This window comes from Terrapene carolina, unplaced genomic scaffold (genome assembly GCF_002925995.2).
Source record: "Terrapene carolina triunguis isolate 2854851 unplaced genomic scaffold, T_m_triunguis-2.0 Scaffold58, whole genome shotgun sequence".
Lineage (NCBI taxonomy): Eukaryota > Metazoa > Chordata > Testudines > Emydidae > Terrapene > Terrapene triunguis.
Window position 1 is genome coordinate 11289279 of NW_020664409.1, and position 15396 is coordinate 11304674.

At 41.6% G+C, this 15396-nt stretch overlaps 1 protein-coding gene across 2 annotated transcripts in view; it reads right to left on the minus strand.

Annotated features, from left to right (window-relative positions):
- The window catches only part of DCDC2 (doublecortin domain containing 2), a 132272-nt gene that overhangs the window by 65857 nt on the left and 51019 nt on the right, over nucleotides 1-15396 (minus strand). For both annotated transcript variants that reach the window (XM_026660519.1, XM_026660522.1), the window contains exons 4-5: nucleotides 3488-3564; nucleotides 3244-3375 (exon numbers count right to left, since the gene is read on the minus strand). In XM_026660519.1, coding sequence (XP_026516304.1) covers nucleotides 3244-3375; nucleotides 3488-3564 — 209 coding nt within the window. The remainder of the gene's footprint in view (nucleotides 1-3243; nucleotides 3376-3487; nucleotides 3565-15396) is intronic.

Sequence of the window (15396 nt, forward strand, 5' to 3'; positions counted from 1 at the left end):
GCATGTTCCACAACTCAACAACAGGAGCACGTTTACATAATTAAATTTAACATTCAAACATCTGTATTTAAGAAGCCTTCTAGAGGGCGTGTGCATATTATCCACAAAGTGCACGTACAGCAAATGGATGCACACTATACTGACACAAACAAATATTAATTTCTCAACAAGTCCACCTCAACAAGCTTTTTTCTCAACTGATATATACAAATATGTGCAAGATGAGAGAGCTGAGCTAAGTCAGAAAATTCTGTATTTTATAAAAAAGAAAAAGCTACTTTTCCCCATAATTCTTTTTACACTAACTTCCGACAGTCAGTATTAGTCAGATGAATCCATTGCCCTTTGAAGCCAGACATACACTTGGTTTAATCTTGCATGAAATAACATAAAAAAGCACAATTTGCAAAAATACTCTGACATATTTTTGTAACCCATAATGCATCATTAATCCCCCAGATGTGGAAGTTCCTCAGTTTTCTAGGTGCAACAAATTGTATACTAACATAGATAACTTTTTTGTTCTTATTTTATATTAATATCAATCTCCACTTTTAAACTTTGCTGTTTCCTTGCATATCTAGTATGTCATCCACTACTACAAAGTATACCTAGTAGTTATTTTTTAAATACAAACATTTCATGCTAATGGCAGCACTTGAAAAAACACTTATGCTTCATTGCCACATAAAAGCCACCAGTAATGATGAAACAACATTAATGAGCAAACAAGCCCACAAAGACAAGGAAACCTAAAATCAATAAGGAAACTCATTTCTGAATTCACCTCATTGTGTTTGTTAGACCACACACTGCTTGGAGAACCTGGAAAACATCCTTCCTGCACCTGCCCCCACTCGTGGGGAGCTTGGCAGGGAGAATCAGTGACTTGATAAATGTCATGCATGAAACCACAAAACTTGGCAGCTATGTTGTTAATGATGTGGAAAAGAAAAACACCACACATGTAGTGTCATTCTCGTAATTCTGTTTTTTCTTGTTTAATAAGAAGTTATATCTTTCTGGCATCAATGGTCTCACAGGATGACAACACAGTGACTATAAACCACAGCAATTAATTTGTAACTTATTAAGGAACAATGATCACTTTACTAACTTATTTAGTATGTATTCCTAGCATTTTAAGGAACAGAATATAAAAACTAGGTTAATAGGAAACCAGAAAAGGAAAACACTGAATGATTCAAATGCCATACATAGACACCGACTCCGTGGGTGCTGAGCACCCACCGGCAGTCCCCCTATCAGCTCTCCCCCACCCCAGCCGCAACGCCTCCTGCCCACTGACAGGCCCTGCAGATCAGCGCCTTCCCCTCCCTCCTCGTGCCTCCCGCCCGCCGTGATCAGCTGTTTTACAGCGTGCAGGAGGCTTTGGGGAGGAGGGGAGAGGAGTGAGGACACAGTGCGCTCAGGGGAGGGGGTGGAACTGGGCGGGAAGAGGAGGGGCAGGAGTGGAGCGGGCAGGGCCGGCTCTAGGTTTTTGCCACCCAAGTGCCAAAAAAAAAAAAAAATGCCGCCCCTGAAAATGTGCCGCCCCAAGCACCTGCTTGGTTTGCTGGTGCCTAGAGCCGGCCCTGGGAGCGGGGGTGGGAAGTGGGAGGGTGGGGCCTTGAGGGAAGGGTTGGGATGGGGTGGGGTGAGGTGGGGGGCGGGGCCTGGGGCAGAGCCGGGGGTCCAGCATCCTCCGGCACTTTGGAAAGTCGGCGCTTGCGATGTCATGTGCATTTTTATCATCAAAAATAGCACAAAACACTGAACTGCAACCATAGTTACCTAAAGAATAATTTATACCTTTCTGTACATAATTTGGTGATTTCTTACCCCAAGTAGTGACATCAAACTGTGAGAGCAAACCTCTAATGGTTTATTAATTTCAAAACAATCTGGAGGTGAAAACAGAGGGCCAGATCTTCAGCTGCTAAAAAGTGACATCACTTCACTGGAGCTACAATTTATACCTGCTGAGGATTTGACCGAAAGAGTTGTCATGTATGTTTACATCTATTTTACTGTATATAACATCTTAGATGTCCCAAAAAATACTGTGTTTTGTGAGTCTAGTGATGTTGATAGAAACATGGAGCTGGGGATGAGGGAACTGGATGGAAGCTAGCTGGCAGAGAGTCAACCCACACAAGACTGAGGTTATACAGCAGGGGAGATTTTTTCATCTCTTATTATTTGGGGGGAGTTTCTCTTTTTGTGATACAGCTTTACAACCCGGGGGTCTGACTGACTCCCACCTGCTCCAGAATAGCTTAGTAAGCAACAGTTGCAAAGAGTGCTTCACTGGTACAGGGCTGTGACCTTTTCTCTCGGATGCAGACCTTACCTAAGTTAACCATGCCTTTCCCATCTGCAAAGTGGATTACTGTAATGTGACCTACATGGGGATGTACTGGAAGGCCACAAATTTTGTTAGTGCAGGATTTGGCAGCCTGCTTACTTCAGTGTTTCCCACAGAGAGCACATTTAATCTGTGCTCAAGGACTTGAACTGGCTCCCAAATAATTTCTAGGTACAATTAAAGGGGCTGATTTTAAGCTTTAAAGCCCTAAATGATTTGGAAACTACCTACCTGAGAGATCATCTCTCCTCTAATCGATACTGTATCAACTGAGATGAGCTGAGATGCTTGTATAACTTTGGAACCAGCTTCCCACCTTGGTCTGACAGAGATTGAGCTGGTTGACTTTCTGAGCATACTGCAGGGCCCAAGTCATCAGAAAATGGTGGGCTGTGGATAGAGCTGGTTGAAAGAAATTAGATGGGCCAGTTTCCCATTGAAAAATGCAGGGTTTTTATAATTGAAATATTTTGTGGGAACATGTCCATTTTGATAAAACGCTTCATGACAAAAGTCAAAATGTTTCATTTCAATAATGTTAAAACATTATATTTTGACTTTATTATTTTTATTTTGTTACATTAAATATTAATGTCAATGTTGTAGTGTGCTTATATATTATATTTAAAATTATATATGTCAAAACTATAAAGCCAAAACTAAACATTTCAACTGTACTGAATCAACTTTTTTGGAACTTTCATTTAAGTGGAAATGCAAAATTTCAGATTTTCATTTGATTAGGAACAATTTTTTTCAAAATGTCACAATTTCCTGTGCAACAGAAATTCAGTTCCCAACCAGCTCTATTTATAGAGATTTAAAGATATGTCAATATGTAAAGTATATGTTATAAATATACAACTTCCCCATACCTGTGCACAGCTCCACTTCGGAGGGTTACTTTTTCTGTCACCATTTCAAGAACATGATCCCACTGATTTAGTGTTTTTCTAGGGATGAAGAGGCGCACTGCTGGATTTATAAGGTCTCCATTAGCAATCAGACTGGAAGAATAAAGGAAAGTTAAATAATGTGTAGCTGTGTTTAAATAAAACTCAATAGAAACAAGAAAAAGACGATGGTGGATTACCTCCCCTAACTGAAAATCCTACTTACAAAATAGTGCATGGCTCTTGAAGTGGTTTTCGAAACCGTGCTGACACATTGATTCTACTGTGGGTAACTGGCTTCACCTGGAAGGACAAAAGTATAAAGTCATTTATTCTGTCTTTATCTTAGGACAGGACTTTTTAAAAAATGTATTTCATTTTACTTTTACCTCACTCCTCTTTTTCCAGCAGTAAGTTTAACTTCACACTACTGCCATCTGGCACTAAGTACTCTCTGTGGTACAACAGCATACTATAATGACTGGGGCCCTTCTTGGGGGAATTCTATTAGGTTATAAAATTTGGACCTTGACCTTTTGCTTTCATGAAGACCTTCCTTCCCACCCCCTTATAAAGCTTTCCTCTATCCCTCCCAGTATGCAGGAGTTATGTTGCCATAAACATACACCTGCCACAAAACCTGCACTGAAGTTCAGAGCTCTGCAGATGCCATTACTGACTTGCCAGTAAGTGCTGCTGAGTCACACAAGGGTCAACCTCCCAAACTTCACCCCTGACTTCTGACGGTGTTTCTGTCTTAGTTCATGCCTACTGGTTCGGAAAGTCAAACCTGCGTCTTCAATTCGGTATAATAGCTAAGTACCTCTAGGCCTTAGAGTTTAATAAATATTTTGCTCTTATACAGCCCTTTTCATCCAGCTCTTTTTATTATCAAAGCACTTTACAAAAGAAGGTAAGTACAAGCCTCATTTTACAGATGGGAAAAGGCACACCGAGGTTAAATGGCTTACTTAGGTAGAAGTTTGTGGCATTCAAAATAGAACACAGGCTGCCTGATCCCCAGACATCGGCATTAATCACTAGACCATACTGTCTCCCTTTTTAATAAACACTGTGTTCAGAGTGCTCAGTAGTCATGACATTAATATTTAATAGAAAGTTATCCAATGCTATCAAGCTAGGCTTCCACGTGGCATTCATCACATTCTTTCAAATTTTCAAGTAAAAAAATAAACACATAAAAGGTAAACACATCTTCTCCCCCCCCCCCAAAATCAACTAAAGGGAAGACTTTTCATCTACTATAATTCACAAATCATTGAGCCAGGTGGGCTGACAAAATCCCAAACAAACATCCAAAAATAAAGGAAAATGTATTTACAATCTCACAATACCCCAAGAAAGGGTCACAGGTTTGAAGGATTCAACACACCATACTCACAAATAGAAACATGCTTTGCAATACTTATATAGTTAGCGCAAGTTACATGCCCAATCGTAGGATGAAAAATAGCCCATGCTTTAGTCCCTTATAAGCTTTATCAGTCCTTGTCCACACATAAAAGTTGCATCAACTTAATTAATAAGCCTCGTTTCAACTTGGGGAAAACTACCATTTATATCTTCAAATGGCTTTACAAACAAACAAATTAATTCAACCTGAAAACACCCTGTAAGTATTATCATCTGCCTTGTACAGATTGGAAAACTGACAAAGAGGTTAAGGGACCTGCCAGATAGTCACAAATTTTAGGGTCAGGAAAGATTATTATGACCATCTAGTCTGATGTCCTGCATAACACAGGCCAGATAACCTCATCCAGTTATCCCTGCATCAAGACAATATTTAGAATCATAGAATCATAGAACTGGAAGGGACCTCGAGAGGTCAAGTAGTCCAGTCCACTGCACTCAAGGCAGGACTAAGTATTGTGTAGACCATCCCTGACAGGTGTTTGTCCAACCTGCTCTTAAAAATCACCAATGACGGATATTCCACAACCTCCCTAGGCAATTTATTCCAGTGCTTAACCACTCTGACAGTTAGGAAGCTTTTCCTAATGTCCAATCTAAACCACCCTTGCTGCAATTTAAGCCCATTGCTTCTTGTCCTATCCTCAGAGGTTAAGAAGAACAATTTTTTTCTGTCCTCCTTGTAACAGCCTTTTATGTACTTGAAAACTGTTATCATGTCCCCTCTCAGTCTTCTCTTCTCCAGACTAAACAAACCCAATTTTTTCAATCTTCCCTCATAGGTCATGTTTTCTAGACCTTTAATCATTGTTGTTGCTCTTCTCTGGACTTTCTCCAATTTGTCCACATCTTTCCTGAAATGTGGCACCCAGAACTGGACACAATACTCCAGTTGAGGCCTAATCAGCATGGAGTAGAGCAGAAGAATTACTTCTCATGTCTTGCTTACATCCCAGAATGATGTTTGCTTTTTTTGCAACAGTGTTACACTGTTGGCTCATATTTAGCTTGTGATCCACTATGACCCCCAGATCCCTTTCCGCAATACTCCTTCCTAGGCACATTTCCCGTTTTGTGCAACTGACTGTTCCTTCCTAAGTGGAGTACTTTGCATTTGTCCTTATTGAATTTCATCCTATTTACTTTAAACCATTTCTCCAGTTTGTCCAGATCATTTTGAATTTTAATCCTATCCTCCAAAGCACTTGCAACTCCTCCCAGCATGGTATCATTCGCAACCTTTATAAGTGAACTCTCTATCCCATTATCTAAATCATTGATGATGATATTGAACAGAACCGGAACCAGAACAGATCCCTGCGGGACCCCACTTGCTATGCCCTTCCACCATGACTGTGAACCACTGATAACTACTCTCTGGGAATGATTTCCCAACCAGTTATGCACCCACCTTATTGTAGCTCCATCTAGGTTGCATTTCCCTAGTTTGTTTATGAGAAAGTCAAGTGAAACAGTATCAAAAGCCTTTCTAAAGTCAAGATATACCACATCTACCGCTTCTCCCCTATCCACAAGGCTTGTTAACCTATCAAAGAAAGCTATAAGGTTGGTTTGACACAATTTGTTTTTGACAAATCCATGCTGACTGTTACTTATCACCTCATTATCTTCTAGGTGTTTGCAAATTGATTTCTTAATTATTTTCTCCATTATCTTTCTGGGTACGGAAGTTAAGCTGACTGGTCTGTAATTCCCCGGGTTGTCCTTATTTCCCTTTTTATAGATGGGCACTATATTTGCCATCTTCCAGTCTTCTGGAATGTCTCCCGTCTTCCATGACTTTTCAAAGATAATTGCTAATGGCTCAGATATCTCCTCAGTCAGCCCCTTGAGTATTCTAGGATGCATTTCATCAGGCCCTGGTGACTTGAAGACATCTAATTGTCTAAGTAATTTTTGACTTATTCTTTCCCTATTTTTGCCTCTGATCCTACCTCATTTTCATTGGCATTCACTATGTTAGATGTCCAATTACCACCAACCTTCTTGGGGAAAAACGAAACAAAGAAGTCATTAAGCACCTCTGCCATTTCCACATTTTCGGTTATTGTCTTTCCCCCCACGTTGAGTACCGGGCCTAGTCTGTCCTTGGTCTTCCTCTTGCTTCTAATGTATTTGCAGAATGTTTTCTTGTTACTCTTTATGTCCCTAGCTAGTTTGATCTCGTTTTGTGCCTTGGCCTTTCTAATTTTGTCCCTACATACTTGTGTTATTTGTTTTTATTCATCCTTTGTAATTTGACTGAGTTTCCACTTTTTGTAGGACTCTTTTTTGAGTTTTAGATCATTGAAGATCTCCTGGTTAAGCCACTGTGGTCTCTTGCCATTCTGCCTAACTTTCCTACACAGTGGAATAGTTTGCTCTTGTGCCCTTAATAATGTCTCTTTGAAAAACTGTCAACTGTCTTCAATTATTTTTCCCCTTAGACTTGCTTCCCATGGGATTTTACCTACCAACTCCCTGAGTTTGCTAAAGTCTGCCTTCTTGAAATCCATTGTCTTTATTGTGCTGTTCTCCCTCCTACCATTCCTTAGAATCATGAACTCTACCATTTCATGATCACTTTCACCCAAGTTGCCTTCCACTTTCAAATTCTCAACCAGTTCCTCCCTATTTGTCAAAATCAAATCTAGAACAGCCTCCCCGCTAATTTTCTGGTTTATCTACCACATATCTTTTAGAAAGACATCCAGTGTTGATTTAAAGACTTCCAGAGATGGAGAATCCACCACATAGCTAGGTAAATTGTTCCAATGGCTAGTTACCCTGACTTTAAAATGTGCATCTTGTTTTTACTCTGAGTTTCTCTAGCTTCACCTTCCAGTCATTGGCTCTTCTTATGTATTTGTCTGCTAAATTAAAGATCCTTCTCTATCAGAAATGTTCTCCCCACGTAGGTATTTATAGAACGTGATCAAGTGACCTCTTAACCTTCTCTTGGATAAACTAGAATAAGCTATTTTGTCTCTGCCAGTAAGGCAGGTTTTCCAAAGTGTGGACACCAGAACCGGACACAGTATTCCAGTAACGGTCTCATTAAGGCAGTATACATTATACATCTCCCTGCTTCTACTTGATATTCCCCTTAGACATCCAAAGATCACATTTGCTCTCTTAATCACCACATCACACTGTTGAATTCATTCAGGGTCAATAAATGGGCCCAAGTCAAAGGTTTTAACATGATCCTGTAACTGTCCAACACTAAGCGGTTTTAAACAAGATTCTGGGTTTGGTACACAGAGACTTCAGTCTGCTTTCGTACCATGGCAAACATACCGTTAAAAATATTGTAACCCTTTATTAAAAATAGAAAAAAGAAGGAAAAACAGTTATAGCGTTTGAAATGTTAAGTAAGGTTTTCATTTAAGCACTCCTCATTCCCTATCACTTTAACTGTAGAGAGCCTTTAAAAAGGGGGGGTGGGAAGGGAAACCTTGCTTGACAGTCTATCACAGTGTTTCCCAAACTTGGGACGCCGCTTATGTAGGGAAAGCCCCTGGTGGGCCGGGCCGGTTTGTGTACCTGCTGCGTCCGCAGGTCCGGCCGATTGCGGCTCCCACTGGCCGCGGTTCACCGCTCCAGGCCAATGGGAGCTGCTGGAAGCGGCGCGGGTCAAAGGACATACTGGCCACCGCTTCCAGCAGCTCCCACTGGCCTGGAGCGGCGAACTGCGGCCAGTGGGAGCCGCGATCAGCCGGACCTGCAGATGCAGCAGATACACAAACCGGCCCGGCCCACCAGGGGCTTTCCCTACACAAGCAGCGTCCCAAGTTTGGGAAACACTGGTCTATCAGATAATATTAAAGATGATAATAACTATCCTTTTGGGGAGACGAGAAGCAGTTAGTTGAAATGGGCTGGAGGTGTTGTTAAAGTCCGATCCCATTTCCTAAAAGGCAAAACAAGACACCTACAAGAGGGTAGAAAAAAGAAGAGCAAAGATAAAAAATCCAGCTTCTGTCTCTGATGTTGACTCTCACTTGCAAATCTCACTGCTGGAGAAACCCTGGCATGGCACACAGTCTTATCAGCCACTTCTCAGACCTGGCAAATTGTACCAGCATCAAGCCATTTACAGCATTGCTTTTAGCTGCCTCTTTCTAGTCGCAAAAAGAATGAGGAGTACTTGTGGCACCTTAGAGACTAACAAATTTATTTGGGCATAAGCTTTCGTGTGCTAAAGCCCACTTCATCAGATGCATGCAGTGGAAAATACAGTAGGAAGATATATATGTATATATAGAGAACATGAAAAAATGGGCGTTGGCATACCAATTCTAATGAGACTAATCAATTAAGGTAGGCTATTACCAGCCGGAGAACTCGTTAGAGTTGGTATGGCAACACCCATTTTTTCATGTTCTCTGTATATACATATATATCTTCCTACTGTATTTTCCACTGCATGCATCTGATGAAGTGGGCTTTAGCACACGAAAGCTTATGCCCAAATAAATTTGTTAGTCTCTAAGGTGCCACAAGTACTCCTCGTTCTTTTTGCTGATACAGACTAACATGGCTACCACTCTTAAATCTTTCTATTCGCAGGCTTATAGCAAGTTATGAAATACGCAGTCTTGGCTGGCTTAGCCAGACTTATTAGACAGAAGGCAAAAGGAGAGCGATAATAAAAGAGAAGAAATAAGGCAGGGAAGGAAAAGAACACGTGGGATGGGGGAGGAGGGAGGTGACAAAATCTCACATCCCAGGTTGTGTTTGGGATTTAGTTGGAGCTGGTGGAGGTGGCAATGTCATCTGGTACCTCTCTCTGGCCTACTCTGGTCAGAACATCTCTCAGGATTAGGATGAAGGTGGTACAGGGTCCCAGGAGAAAGTGGGAGTGGCAGTCATGATGGTAAAACTCACTCTTCTCCTTCTCTCCTCTCTCAGTCAGCCAGTGGCATGGTAGGCCCTCTGCTTCACCTCCACCCAGCCATCCATATTTTCCCCCAAAGTATCTTTTTGAGGATCCCAAAAAGGAGTGATGGGTGGAAAGTCCCATCCCCTCATTATTTTGTCCACCAATTAGGCCTAATTTCTGCCACACCAATTTTGGTTGATTGATTTCTGGTTCCTCACTTTTCTTCTTTTCCAGGCATAATCTTAACACAATCCTTTAGTTATAACAGTAGGCCTTTTGGTTTAGGCTAATTCAGTCTGCCTCGCTTTTTCACCTTTTCCACATCAACATGTGTTGTTGTAGGTTATTGTGACACTTTATAAACGATCTCACAGCTTTTACAGTTGCGCTCATGATTAAGATAAATGTGTAGGCCCAATTATCACAACAGCGCTTATGGCAGATAGTTATTGATTCTGATCCGCAAATTGCTTTCAGAGTCACTACTTTCCAAAATACAGTCCCATCGTCCTATATATGTGACCTACACCCTTTGTTCCCAGATGTATGACCTTGCATTTGGCTGTACTAAAACACAAATTGTTCAAGTAAGCCTACTTTACCAAGCAACCCAGATAATTCTGTAGAACTGACTTGGCCATACCATTACCGCTGCACCAATTATTGTGTCATCTGCAAACTTTACCAGCAATGATTTTATATTTTCCTCCAGATTATTGATAAAGATTTTGAATGAGGCCAAGTACAGATCCTTGAGGAAGGAACCTCACTAGAAGCACCCCCTATAGATGATGATTCCCCATTTACAATCACTTTTTGAGATCTATCAGTTAGCTAGTTTTTAATCTATATAATGTGTGCTTCATTGACATTGTATATTTGTATGTTCTATGTACATACATAGAACCTTTGTCAGCCAAATTAGTCAATAATAGAGCTAGGATTAGAACTCAGAAATTCTTGACTCTATGTTTAATCTACCAGTTCAGTACTGTCACTCAATCTCTGCACATTTTCAGGTAGCCCATTGCTTAGAATTGCATGTATTGCTATGAAAGGAAGGAGACTTGGGGTGCTAGTTACCAAAGGTCATTTCTTGAGAGATTCTAAGCATGTGTAACCCTTTGATTTTTTGCACTGGGGGTGGGGAGAGGGAGGCAGGATTTGCCTCTCCATAGCACGGGTCTGAGCGCTCAAAGATTCCATTTCCCAAACCTGCAGAACTCTTGGGATGCACCACAGATGAGGTAATCTGTGTAATGACCACTCTCCTTCAAAAACTTCCTGCCCCCTTCAGCCCATTTGACACTGACTGCTCATCACAACCACGACTGCCCCAGAAATTCCCTAAAGCAGTGGTTTTCAAACTATGGGGAAGGCCTCCCAAGGGTGGCGTGAGCTGTGTGCTTTATTTATTGTTGTTGTTATGAGCTCTAGTTGTCAGCCTCAGGTGGCTGAGGCTCATGCAGAAGGGCTATGCACACCTGAGAGGCAGGGATAAAGGGGACAGCCAGAGCTCTGCCACGTGGGCTCTCTTGCTCCTCCCCCCCAAATCCCTCACCAGAAATAAGGGTTCAATGGGGCGCTAAGTCTGCTGTGAAAAATGGTGGGTGGCGTATGTGTACTGGGCCGGGGACAGATGTGTAAATGACTACAGACACAAAGAAGGGGAGCCCAATCAAAAAAGTTTCAGAACCACTACCCTAGAGGGGCATGTCCACACCTTGGAGGAGTAAGCAGTGTAAATGACCTCAAACTGTCTGCAGTAATTGATGCTACTTTGGCGTGGGAGAATGGGAGAGGCTGAGGTAGAATTTAACAGACTGCAAAATGCTGCCCATTTAGAATAGCATTCCCCCCACTTCAAATGTGCATGAAATGACTTATCTGTACACAACAGAAGAATGGAATGTGGGCAGGAATGCCTGCCCTTAACAGAGCATAAGTAAGGGTTGAACGTTTTAGTTTTTCCTTTTCACTGTGGTCTTAAAAAGTATTATTCTGTTGTTGTGCCTAAAGTTCCAAATTTATTTACAGTCACTGAATATATTTTTGCATAAAACCTATTTATGATGTCTTTCTGGATTCCAATCTTCTATCTTTTTTTCCAACATGATGATTTTTTTCCCCCTTTGGCAGTGATGCATGTCAAAGAATTCAGTTGGTGGAGGCGTGTGGCAACCCCCTAAAGAAATTCCCATGGTTTACACAGTAACTACCATCAAAGAAGAGTGGCTGGTAACATTTCAAGTGAGCTATAATATAAAAGGCAAATATGTATGTTAAAAATGGACTTAGAGCTGGCTTTGTAGTAACTAAGCACCAAAAGCAGGGGGGATAAAAATAGGTTTAAAAAAATGAAAGCAATTTTAAAAATTAAATCAATTAAAAAGAGAGATGAAACTTAAAAACAAATTAGAATCTACAGCCCCCTACTGTAGTCACTTACATGGTAAAAAAAGTTTAATACCATATAATAGACTATACTAAAATGCTATACATTCAATAGCCATGCAAATATTAAGCACAGTAGATTCATCACAGATCCCGTTCAGCCTACAATCAATTTTATTTAATACTATTAATGGAACCAAATTAAAGAGATGTAGCCTGGGACTGCCAGATGACTATTGGTCAAGGGGCAGATCCTGCCAACACTACTGAGATTAGCGCTTACTACTGTGAGCAGGCCCGTGGAAGTAGTTCACAGTAGTGAGTACTAAACTCACTAGTGACTGTGCATTTTCAGGATCAAACATACTCCCTGTCCACTCAAGCAAAGCAGGCCCACTACACAGGTCTGGCAGGATTTTGGGATTCCACAAGATGGGCCAGCATTCCTTTGGCACAGGGTAGCTGCAATCTGTGGGGACTAGCTGAGCCAGTGCGCGGGAAGCTTTTGGCTACACCCTCAGCAGGGCTAAGGAGGTTAGTGCAGCCCTAGACTCCAGAAGTGCCTGTGGAGGGAGCTGGGAAGTGAATTCCTGGAACTCCTCTTCACTAAAGCCATTTCCTGAGGTGGTCGAGGATGTCTCTTTGGAGTCTGTTTTGTTCGCCTGTACTATCTGTCTGTAAACCAGTGTGTTCCTTAATGTCTGATCTAAATCCCATTGAAATCAGTGAGAGCAAGGGTTGCCACATGTCCCAGTTTTCCCAGGGTTGTCCCTTTTTTGAGATAGCTGTCCTGGGAAATCTGTAACGGTGTTCAGGGTACACTGCCAGCTGTCCGGTTTTATGGGCTCAGGATGCTCCCCGATGGTGTTTTTTTGTACCTTAGAGCTAGCAACCCTAGTAGAAACCTCCCTATGAACTTCAATGGGCTTTGAATTAGAGCCTGGGACTTTGGGAAATCCTGGCACTCAGAAGATTCTACATTACTAGGCTGGGCAGGGAGAGACAAATGATAGCTTGTTGTGACATCATTTGTAATTAGCATAGTTGGAGCACAGAGATTTTGTAGAGGCTGCCAAATTATGAAGGATCTTGGTAATTTTTGGTGTCAGTTTTAAAGAAAAACATTTTAAGGTTCATTTTTTACAGTGTTATTATATCAGTCTTTTACCATACTAGGCTTTTGGCGGGGGAGGGAAATCTGCCATGTCGCCAGATTGCAAAAGGGAGCCAAATTGGGAATATTTTGAAGATGTTCCTGTAGCTGCTGTCAGTGTCAAAGGATCATTTACCAATGTAACCAGTGTAGCAAAGAGCTTCAAAGCCAAGAAGCCAGGAAACACTTTGAAAAGCATGCTGCTGAGGGCTAGGATGACAATAATCATACTTTAGTAGTCACTAGTCTGAATATTTAGACCCAGATCTTGGGCTGTGTTCAAAGAACAACTGATGCAGAGCATATTCCCCTCCCAACCAATGCTGGGGCTCTCAGTCCAATCTGCAGCATAAAGCAGACTGGCTTCAGTACTTAACAGTACTTGTCTATCTAAAAGACTGATTTTTGATCCTTTGGTTCCAGATTCTCCACACCTGATCCTTACGTCACTACTAATATCCTAAACATCAACATCCCAGGGTGCTCGGGAACAGAGAAAGATGTTCCACACGAAGGGGCTTTTTTGTAGGATTTCCCTCCTTCCCCAGTAATGTGGCCCTTCAACACCCTACTTGTTATATTTCCTTTTAGATTCTGGAACAGATTTCCCCTACTGAACACAAGGCCAGCAAGAAATGCATTTCAAGAATCTTCAAAAGCACCAGAAGAAGCAGATGGAGAGGCAACCACTTTTCAGACATAATAAAATAATAATAATACTTTTATATAGGACTTCTCATCAATATTCCTCAAAGCGCTTTACAAAGGAGGGCTGTATCATTATCCCCATTTTACAAACTGAGGCACAGATAGGTGAAGTGATTTGCCCAACACCATCCAGTACACCTCTGACAGAGCCAGGAACAGAATCCAACAAGGGTATGTCTACACCCAGCCGCTAGTTCGGCGGCTGGGAATCGAAGTTCTGGGTTCGACTTATCGCGTCTTGTCTGGACGCGATAAGTTGAACCAGGAAGTGATTGCCGTCGACTGCGGTACTCCAGCTATACGAGAGGAGTACCGCGGCGTCGACGGGGGAGCCTGCCTGCCGCGTGTGGACCGAGGTAAGTTCGAACTAAGGTACTTCGACTTCAGCTACGTGATTCACGTAGCTGAAGTTGCGTACCTTAGTTCGAATTAGGGGGTAAGTGTAGACCAGGCCCAAGTCTCCTGAGTCCCGGTCCAGTGCTCTATCCACTAATCCATACTGCCTCCTGGAAGTGGCTACCTCCCCCAGGGACATCAGCATGAACAGACTCTCCGATGTGTAGTTCTCTGGCCTTATATTATGAAATCATTCACTTTTGGTATCGGCTGTCCACTGCCTCTACATCCCAAAACATGAATGCATATGAAAGTTTCTTCTTTCTTTTTAATTAAATTAACCCAGTGATCCCATTTGACCTTCAACTAGAAGTTCAAAACTACAAAGGTACAAAAAACAGCACCGAAAGTACTTAAGCTTTCTGAAGTGAGTATATTTAAAAAAAATCCTTACAGACTGCTTCCTTTCAATGAACATTAGAGGTCATTTTTTCAAAGGCCCTAGGCATTGCACCTATGAGCCTTTTGACTTTCTAACAATGGGGTAATTATACTTTTACCCTATTTCTGAACATAAATGAGAACTGTGTGCATGCACACCCATTTTGCAGGTGCAAATTTGTAAGCCAACTTTGAAAACATTTCCCCAAGGTTACAATCCCAGCTGGACATTCAAGGCTCTAGCAGCATAATTCCTTGACCATTAATGAGAGCTGAGTGGCTAACATTTCATGCATCAAGTTTAAAGATTTAACCTTAAAAGCTTCAAAAACTTATTAGTGAATGCTTTTAACAGTTAATACTACTTATGATGAGATGCAAGCTAAGCACAGGTGTAGCCTATTCACTTGCTAAAAAAGCTGAAACTATTTAAGAATATATATTTATTATTTAGATTTTAAGAAACAAAAAACTGGGTGTAGCCACTTCCATCAGCTTGTTTCCCCTCATCACACCAAACCCTTCCCATCATTTAACACCTACACACCTTTTCTAATGGCTGTTCAACATTTTCAGGGCTGACTCCTGCATCTGACATGCACTCACAGCCTCCCGTCTACCTTAACAAAAGTTTCTGCAGGCAAGAACTATATGATTGGGCCCATTAACATCATATATATACTGCAAATATTAAATAACCTACCAAAACTACATTCTTCAATATACTTTGTTGCACCCAGATTTCAGTGACCCACACTTCATTGGAGAGCTAGTTAAAGAAGTG